Source organism: Lytechinus variegatus, chromosome 8 (assembly GCF_018143015.1).
Source record: "Lytechinus variegatus isolate NC3 chromosome 8, Lvar_3.0, whole genome shotgun sequence".
In the NCBI taxonomy this organism is placed as follows: Eukaryota; Metazoa; Echinodermata; class Echinoidea; order Temnopleuroida; family Toxopneustidae; genus Lytechinus; species Lytechinus variegatus.
The window spans coordinates 31269678-31280242 of NC_054747.1; the positions used below are offsets into that span (position 1 = coordinate 31269678).

Genomic DNA, 10565 nt, shown 5'->3' on the forward strand with positions numbered 1-10565 from the left:
CTGAACTGACTATTCAAAATCTAGACTTTCTTTAAGGCAGCATCCAGGGTCTCAATTGTAATAGCCACACTGTAAAAACTGTGGTGTTGAAACTGACACCAATCGGTGTTAATAGAGGATCACATCCTGAATACACCCTAGAGATTCAACATAACACAAAGAGTGTAAATGTAACAACCAAAGGTGTTGTAATAGCACTTATATGTGTTAAACTGACCGTCACTGTCAATTAAACACCGGTGTAAAATAATGGGTGTGGTACTCTATGAACACCAATTAACACCACTGATTTTGCTGTGCATAGTGACATGAATGGTCATTACCACACAATGCGCACTATGTCACCATCGATGTTCACCATCACCATAGTAATTATCATCAACACCATCACAATCACCGTCATCATCATCACCATGATTATCGCCATCGTCATCATCGTTATCATCATCATTATCACCATCATCAGCATCACCACCATCATGCCCATATTATACTTTAACCATCATCTCCTCTACAAAACCAACCACCACCATCAATATCACCACTTCTCATTTTCACCGTCTTCCTCGCCATCAATAATATCATAAGAAAATAATTGAAATAAAGTCATTACTCACAGATAGCTTTCTCTGCAACGAAATCCTCCCCCAGTGCCACGTGACTAATTCTGCATCGCAATATCTTCCCATAATCCTCTCTTCTGGTTACGTAATTCAACTCGCTGATGACCATCACGTATCCCGACGCCATATTCGTTGTCGTCGCCTCGGCGTTGTCGGTCACGTTTTCCTCATCGAGAGACCACGTGATCTCGGAGGAAGGGAAGCTGCCTCTAGCGATACAATACGGTTCATGACGTGTCGATGACGTCAGACAGTCAGCAAGTCCAAGGATGGCAACTGGCTTAATGGGAGGTTCTGAAAAAAATAGTCCAGGAAATAAAAAAATAAATAAACAAATAACCCCTCCCATCTAATTCATCAATTACTTAATTGTTTTGTTTCAGGGTATAAAATTCTCCATGACAGCAAGTTCAGTTGCAGAAATGCCTACTTATTCTACTTTTTTGTTTTATATAATACGATCCCCTCTCGATACCTCAAAACACTCCTGTCATTGCCTTCCCCCCCCCCCCCACCCACCGTGTTCAATGTTCATGATCAACGCAGTAAAAAACAACCAAGTCACAATTTGATGACTATAACATGGTATATTAGTAAGGCTTAGAATATTCGTAAATACATGTAGTGTCGTTTTTTTCAGAATTCACATGTTCCCTCCATCATTATGATGACTACCATTTTGGAAGGGACGAGAATATGAGATATAACTTAAGGCGATGAAGCGACGCGATCAATTTAATTACACATCCAATTCTTTATTATCATCATCATTGCATATATTAAAGGATTTTCGCACACTTCATATATTTTCGTGCAAATCGGGATAAATTGACGACTTGAAAAGTATTATTATCATTATTATTGTGTTATTTATCTATTTTTTCCTGGGGGGTATAGGCAACTGCTCCTTATACCCCCACTTTATATGTGTGTCTTTTGAGGACCCTTACCTTCAACGTTAATGATAATACTTGTATTGCGAACTACTCCCCCGTCCATCACGGCTTGACATACCACTAATTTGTCGTGATCCGCCCAACTAGGACGAGCGATGGCGAATGACGACGTCGTGTTCTGGAATCCAACGTCGTCCGAACTCGGTGACGGGCTCGACAAAGGCTCAACGAGAGCACCAGCGTAGTACCATTTGATTGTCACAGCCGGTCTGGATCTGACGGCCTGGCATTCGAACTCGATGTCGACACCGGGTTTGAGCGTCACGGCGTTCTGGTGGATGACGACGGGTTTGTTTGCTGCTTGACCTTGAAGGAGAAGCTCTCGTGGAGCTGTAGAAGGTTGAACAGAGAGAGAGAGAGAGACATGTACGAAATAAAGGAAACATTGATTAAATAGAAAGGTGTCAGCCGGGGACATATTCGACTTTTAACTTCTAGAGCGAATAAAGAAAAATCGAAGAAACGTGATTGTTTGTTTTTATGGGCGATGGATCGAATTTGAAAAGGGGACTGAACATGCCTTAAATATTTTTGTAGGTAAATATTGAAAAAGCTGATTCTCCCCCATACCCCTCTCTCCTGGGCGATCCATATTAAGATAAACTAAGATTTTTCACAAAAATCAGTTTAATGTACGGGGATGAAGTGACCATAACTCCCGGGGGGCCACTTACATTGAAGAGTGGATACCATGCGCGACCAAAAAAAAAACACGTAAAAAGGACGTCCTTTTCACGATAGGGCACGTTACGTACGTAACGTGAAAAGTGTGTCAGAAACACAAAAATAATGAAAAGAGGGTATCTATTTCGATAGTAAAATTACGTGTTTTGGGTCGAATTTGCGGGGATGATAAAACAAAATTAAAATGTTTTATAAAGGATGTCCTTTTTGCCCCAACACTACGTGTTTAGAGTCCGATTTGCGGGAGGTGTAGAAGGTGGGGTCGTACTAATTAAACCAAATAAGCTAGGTAAAGCTGACAACCAAAGGACCCGTAACAATAAAACATTCCTTTACTTGTTTAGGGGTTCATTTCAGGAAATATTTGCCAAGAGTATCGTTTTGTTTCCAATACTTGTTAAGGGTAGGGTTTCACATGCCAATATTTGTTAAGGGGTGCATTTTCAGAATATGGAAATTACGTGTTTAGGGTGCTTTTCGAGACCCCATGGTCGCGCATGGTATCCACTCGTGAATGGAAGTGCCCCCCGGGCCATAACTGCGAATGAATAAACTCCAGAAACATGCCTTCATGAAAAAGAAAAATATCTTCCTAAATCCCAAACGTTTTTGTTTTGACTCCTAATTCAATAACTACGTCTTCCATCAAAGTGGCCTGTATACAAATTAAGTGTCCTTGATCTAGCCCCACCAGTGGCGTACCTAGGATTTTCCACGGGGGGGGGGGGGCAAAACCGTCCGCAAAAAGGGTCTTTAATCACAAATAAAGGATTTCGTACCAGAATAAAATATTGACAAGCAAAAAAAAAGGCCCTGCCACCCCTAGGTAAGCTAATGAGCCCCACCCCTTGACATTAAAATACTAGTCACCTGCAATCACTTCTAGAGAAGAGCTTGACGATTTCTGGAGAGAATCAACAACACTAACCGCACAGGTGTATGTTCCCTCGTCGTCGATGACCACGTCGTTTACGGTTAAAAACCCAATCGACACGAAGTCCACGAAGAGGCTATACCTATCACTCACTTTCGTTGAATCCTGGTAAGAACGGTGCACAAATATGATTGGGTTTCCATCCCTTCTCCACAACACTTCTTCAAAGTTACTTCTGGACGATCGTGGTGTGTAGTAACACGGAATGGTGATCGACGCTCCGTATTCAGCCTTGACGACGTCCACGGTGTGGACTTCGATTCCACGAGAGAGATCTGAAGATTTAAATGGCAAACAAAAAGAACGACGACTCAGAATTGTATGTCTTTAGCAACACACATTCCCGTTTAATATGACACACAAACACAGGGAACTTGGAACGATTTTTTTTACAGGGGTTGCTGATGTAAATCTGACAAGCAAAAAAAATATAAATAAATAAAAAAGGGGGGTTCACTTCAAAATTGAAATGTTATTTTGGTCTAGAGAAATTTGACAAGCAAGTAAAATGTTTTCACTACAACCTATAGGTCAGTTTACCTACATTTCTACATTTTGCTACACCTACCAGAATTCAGGGGGTGCCCTTTTTAAAAATGAAATGTACCCTTTTTACAAAGAAATTCCTCTCTGAAGTAAAACATAAAATATTCTAGGTTAGAAGGTCACAAAATTTTCGGCTCGCGCTCGCATCAATGACTGTTTAGTTAGGTACTTATTCTGTTTCTGGTTACAATGATGCTTATAATGTCCAGATTTTAGGTTGGGACATCACAAATTTTCATCTTGCGCTTCGCGCTCCCATTTTTCGATCGCGGATATATATACGTCCTATTCATGACATGAGATACTAAATGCAGTCTCAGGCCCAGAGGGGGGGGGGGAACAGTCAAATGAATTGCTTCCAAACAGGATTTTGTTTCTCTGTGTGAAAAATAACCCCCCTAAACAAGTTTTTCGCGGGATTTATTTACACATTTTGGACCTTAAACAAGTTGTCGCCAGAATATGACCCGTGGGAAAAGGTTGGGTGGGAAAACATGCCCTAGCCGAGCACGTTTGGCTAGTCTTAAAAAAAGCTTTGGAAAAATACCCTTAATACGATTGACCCCACGATTCACCACTGACCAGTCTTTCAAACCCACCCTTAAAGGACAAGTCCATCCCAACAAAAACTTGATTTGAATAAAAAAGAAAAGAACTCAACAAGCATACCACTGAAAATTTCATCAAAATCGGATGTAAAATAAGAAAGTTATGGCATTTTAAAGTTTCGCTTATTTTCAACAAAATAGTTATATGAACGAGCCAGTTACATCCAAATGAGAGAGTTGATGACATCACTCACTTACTATTTCTTTTGTATTTTATTATATGAGATATGAAATATTTTGATTTTCTCATCATTGTCATGTGAAATGAAGTTTAATTCCCCCCTGAACACGTGGAATTTCATTATTTTAACATTTTGTGCTTCAGGCAAAGAGGTAAATCATATAGTCTGATGTTGTTTAACGTTCATATGGGTTTGCATTTCATTCGAATCTTTATTGATATGTTGTAATATGTATTAATTAACTTTATCGCATTTCATTGTTTAAGATACTAAGATGTTCTTTGAAAAAAACACACAAAAAACAACTAATGAGTATAAGTAACTCAATCCTGGAAGGCTCGTAATAATAATAATAACGTTTTATTTACCCAGGGTAGCCACTTCAATCATAAGACTGCTCTTCCAGCGGACCCTGCATAACATAATATGTTATTATTACCCTTCTCCAGTCTGAATGCTGAGCGCCTAGCAAGAAGGCAGAAGGTCGCATTTTTATAAATCTTTGGTATGACTCGGCCGAGGATCGAACCCACAACCTCCCGTTCATGAGGCGGACACTCTACCACTGAGCCACTGAGCTACCATGCCCGATTGAAGATATCTAGTACAGGCAAGAAGATGTAAGATCGGAAAGAGTACAAATTCCCTCTGTCCTCTTTGTAAGCTTGAAGATGAGACAACCGATCATTTAATAGCATCTTGCATCTTTCTAAAGCATATTAGAGATGATTTCATACTCAAAATCAAGGAGATATTACAAGATCATCGATGGTATCTGAAGCATTTTTCTGACAAACCAGCTGTAAACTACAATTTCAATTTCACCCAAGATGTTCTTATTGCCTTTGACTCAAATACCCTTTTTACACAGGATTTTCTTAGCCCCGGACTATCGCTAACCCCGCGTACTATCCTTAACCCCGTACTATTTTTTTCCTTTTCACACACGAAACTCGCTAAACCCGGACTAGTGGTTTTTGTCGATAATTCGTAGTACAAGTACTTCAACTCGTACCCTTTTTACACACGCTAAAATATCCTTAACCCCGTACTATAGGTGGGGCTAAATTGCCATTTAGCCCCACCTATAGTACGGGGTTAAGCTTAGCCCACTTTCGTTTTAAACTAGCGATCTTAACCCCGTACTATCGCTCTTAGCACCGGAATTGCTGGGATAACCCTGATTTTTTGCAGGGCCAAATAATCCCGTACTAAAGGTGGGGTTAGCCCACTTTGCAAAAATGCTGTGTAAAAAAAAGAGAGTGGGCTAAGCTTAACCCCGTACTATAAGTGGGGCTAAATGGCAATTTAGTCCCACCTTTAGTACGGGGTTAAGGAAATTTTAGCCTGTGTAAAAAGGGTTAAAGCTCCCCCTGGATAACAATGCCAAGCTATTAAAGCGACCTTGATATATATCACAAAAATCCATAATAGCCGTTCCAGTCAGAGTCGTCGATCCTGGGGGACAGGGGGGCGATCGCCCCACCAATGAAAATATTTGGGGGGCAAACATATCATTTTGCCCCCCCCCCCCAATAAATCCAGATATGCATGAAAAAAACAAGATTGTAATGTTCAGCAAGCGAGAATGAGATACACAACTCGATTGGAATATAAAAATTTCAGCTCGCTCTTCGCGCTCGCATCATTTCTGTTGCAAAAACCATACTCTTCATGATTTAATAGGTGAATGTAAATGTCCCGTTTTCAGTTCTAATCCTCAAAAGAACTCCTTCTTCAATTTGCAATCATCTTTTCTTGGATATACATCTTGTTCTTTATAAAAAAAACGTCCATTAAACATGTTAAACTGTAATTTTTTCAGATCGAAATTTCAAAATTTTCAGCTCGCGCTCGCATCTATTCTTCTTTTAGATACAAATCTTAATCATTGGTAGCAAAAATGCTTAGAATATCAAGTTTTGAGGTCAGAATATGAAGAAATTTCAGCTCCGAGTCACTCTCAGCACTCGTATTATCTGTGTAGTGAGATATGTATCCTCCTCATGAGTTACTACAAACAGTCCTAAACAGACACGCTTTTCCTGTCAGTCTACTAAAAAAAAAAAAATCAGCTCGCGCTTCGCGCTCGCATTAATTTGTTGGTGAGATACGTGTATCAGTCTCATGAGTCTTATATATATATATATGTGTGTGTGTGTGTGTGGGTGGGTGGGTGTTTTGTACGATCGAGCGCCTTTGGAACGTTAATGATTTCCCCCCCCCCCCCTTCTGAAAAATGGATCGACGCCCCTGGTTCCAGTGCTCTCCTGGCCTGATGAGTCACTATCGTTCAGTCTTCAAGATACATATACGTCACATGCGGGTTGGACCCGACGATCTCCGAACCAAGCGGAGGGATGAGAATAGAGAGAGAGAGAGGGAGAGATGTAGAATTAGTTCTTATCTTTAGGTGCACGAGCCCCAAGCTGCCACTTCCCATATTCTAAAATAATCAGAACAATACGGAAAAAATAAATCAAGAAATGTTGCCCAGTATTAATGCGAAAATATTTTTATCGGGCATTTTTCAACCATCCGTGATTTTCGGGTGAAAATATTTTATGAGATCCGAAAGGAAAAGGAAAGCCTCTTTTCAACGTATGATAAATAAAATGATGACGAGTCAACTGAATTCATAAGAAAAAAGAGGAAGAAGTAGTAGTATTAGAAGTAAAAGAAGAAGAAGATCGAATAAGAAGAAGTAGAAGAAAAGATGAAAAAGAAGAAGAGGGGCTAGACAAAAAAGAAGAATTAACGAGGAGAAGGAGGAGGAAATCGCAAGAATGTGACTGATTCAAATTAATAACAAATTGAAATATATTATCATTCTAACAAAAGTTCACTATCGAGGATAGAGTAACAAAATATCGGATGAATAATAAAAATATGAAAGAGGGGGGAAATAAGTATTTGCTTACCGAATACCGCCGCAAAGTATACAGTCAAACTGAAGAAATTGTGGATATTTCCCCTGTTCATGATGAAGAGGAACGATAACTCAAACTTTTGTTCAAATGTGATACTTCTTCCAGGAATTCAAAAAAGTGATTAAAATGTTGCAGAAGTACAGTCCAAAAGAAACTCCTTTTTCGCAATTTGCCGTGTCGTAAATGTGCCGTTTAAATCATGAAGATAATATCGGAATAATATCGTTCAGTTGGTTCGGTACTTTCGACTTTCCTTATCGATAGTCATCGATAATTTCGAGAACAGAATTGTCATTTCAGGTAAAGTGTTATCAAACAGTATCGTCGCAGAATTCTTTCGAGTTGCAAATCATGTTAAACAACAAGACATGAGGAAAAATGTCAGTGACCAGAAAGTTATTGATGGATGCGAGTATATTATTGCCACACCGTTTTCTCGAGTGCACGCGAAAACCTCAAGAATATATATATATATGACATGATAATCAGATACGAAAGTAAGAGTGATGATTAATTGTTGTCTTTTGAGTTGATTAACTAGTATCCTGTAATTCTATGACCATGGTTGATAAGACTGGAGGTAAACTCTCTCTCTCTCCTTATTGCCTCTCTCTTCCTCCTTTCTCTCTCACACTCACACAAAAACAAAAGAAATAGTGAGTGAATGACATCATCGATTCTCTCATTTGGATGTAACTGGCTCGTTCATATAACTGTTTTGTGAAATGAAGCGAAATTTTGAAATGTCATAACTTTATTATTTTACATCCGATTTTGATGAAATTTTCAGCATTATGCTTGTTGATTTTTTATCTTTTTATTCAAATCAAGTTTTTGCTGGGGTGGACTTGTCCTTTAATCACCAATTTTTTTCTCTCTCGTTCTCCCGGCTCGTTCTGTCCTCTCTCTCTCCTTCCCCTTTTCCTTTCTTTCTCACTCATTTCTCGACATACTTTTCTTATATTCCCACTTTTTTCCCTCCCGTTTTCACTTCCTCTCTCCTGTCTTTCGTCTCCATTTTTGTCTTCCCTTTCTTTAGTCATCAAAAGTAGTGTACAAGGATTGCGTAAAGCGAACACATGCAGCCATTGATGAGGGGGGGGGGGGAAGCTGTGATTAAAAAAAATACATTTAGGAATATAAGGTAAATGCGAGAAATAGTTCTTGTATTTCTATTTCGTTAATTTCCCCCATCATGAAGTGTCAGCGGCACATTTTTTTCTTAACACTATACATGTACAACTCAATTACAACTCTCTTAATTCCGTAGATTGAAAGTCAATCTAATAAATTGTGGTCAGGAACCAATCCAAAATTGGATTGACAGATTCAATTGAATAAGCTTAAATTCTACTATCTATTAGATTGAAGACTTCAATCGAACTTTGAATCGGTCCCCTGGTAGCAATTTATATTCAATCTAAGGAATTTAGAGACACACGAAAAATTGTACTTGCAGCTACGGCAGTTATGTTATGTAGGCCTATTAACTTTAGTTACCATAGTAACCATGCTTCTCAGCCAATCAAAATCAAGGTAAATTGTCTGAAGATAAAATGTGAAACGCTCTGCGGGGCGCCGTAACACAAATGTTTGCAATGAATTGCAAATATGAAAGAACCTCACTGATTGGTTCCTGGACAGTATTCTAAACCCGGGGGAGGTGGCCACTTCCATTGACGAGTGGATACCATGCGCAACCATGGGGTCTTGAAAAGCACCCTAAACACGTAATTACCTCATTCTGAAAATGCACTCCTTAAAGGGGAATGAAACCTTTGGAACAAATAGGCTTGTGTAGAAACAGAAAAATCAAAGAATAAGAATAAAGAAAGTTTGAGAAAAATCGGACAAATAGTGAGAAAGTTATGAGCATTTGAATATTGCAATTACTAATGCTATGGAGATCCTCCCATTGGCAATGCGACAAGGATGTGTGATGTCACTGATGAACAACTTTCCCTTTGGTGGACTATAAAATACCCTCAAAATGGCTCTTTTTGCTTTTTCTTATGATAATACAAACTCCTTATCCATGATGTATTCTTAAAAAAATATGTATTACATGCCCTCATGTAGACAGAACACATGATTTATGGATAGATGTGATAAAAGAGGCAATTCTAATGAAATATATACTAAAGTAATGGGGGGAGTTATTCACAAGTGACATCACACATCTTTGTCACATTGCCAATTTGCTATCTCCATAGCATTAGTGATCGCAATATTCAAATGCTCATAACTTTCTCATTATTTGTCCGATTTTTCTCAAACTTTCGTTGATCTACTTCTTTGATTTTTCTGTTTTCACACCAGCTATCTTGTTCCAATGGTTTCATTCTCCTTTAACAAGACAGTATTGGCGTGTGAAACCCTACCCTTGACAATTATTAGGAACAAAACAATACTCTTGGCAAATATTCCCTGAAATGAACCCTTGAACAAGTACAGGAATATTTTATTGTTATGTCACGGGTACTTCAGTCGTCGGTTTTCATATGGTTTATAGTACGACCCCACCTTCCACACCTCGCGCAAATCAGACTCTAAACACGTAGTGTTGGAGTAAAAAAGGACATCCCTTGTAAAACTTTTTAATTTTGTTTTATCATCCCCGCAAATTTGACCCTAAACACGTACTTCCCTAGCGAAATAGATACCCTTTTTCATTATTTGTGTGTTTGACACCCTTATCACGTTACGTACGTAACGTGCCCTATCGTGAAAAAACATCCTTTTTACGTGTTTTATTGGTCGCACATGGTATCCACTCGTCAACGTTAGTGCCCCCCACCCCCGGATTTTAAACGAATGGCGCATGTAACATTAATATTGATTGGTCAGTTCATTTAGCGATTGATCACTTTGTGTTACGGAGCTCAGGTGTGGATGACATGTGCTCCGGCGATAAATTGCTCCGATGGAGAATCTGCACGTTAAGCGAAACATTATAACCTCTAACACTAAGTAACCCCTAGTCATAATCTGTACAACCAAAGACTATATTACAATCCTAACTCTAATCCTAGGCCCTCTGATATATTAAGACCTGGAGAGCGTTTCATGAAAGGACTTGTCGGACGTTTTATCCGACAAGTC

General features: G+C 39.1%; 1 protein-coding gene across 2 annotated transcripts in view; it reads right to left on the reverse strand.

Annotated features, from left to right (window-relative positions):
- LOC121420341 (angiopoietin-1 receptor-like) overlaps window positions 1-3230 on the reverse strand; it is a 34530-nt gene extending 31300 nt beyond the window's left edge. For both annotated transcript variants that reach the window (XM_041614937.1, XM_041614936.1), the window contains exons 1-3: window positions 3134-3230; window positions 1574-1909; window positions 618-917 (exon numbers count right to left, since the gene is read on the reverse strand). In XM_041614937.1, the coding sequence (XP_041470871.1) occupies window positions 618-917; window positions 1574-1622 (349 nt within the window). In that variant the 5' untranslated portion in view covers window positions 1623-1909; window positions 3134-3230. The remainder of the gene's footprint in view (window positions 1-617; window positions 918-1573; window positions 1910-3133) is intronic.
- Between the last annotated feature and the right edge of the window lie 7335 nt (window positions 3231-10565).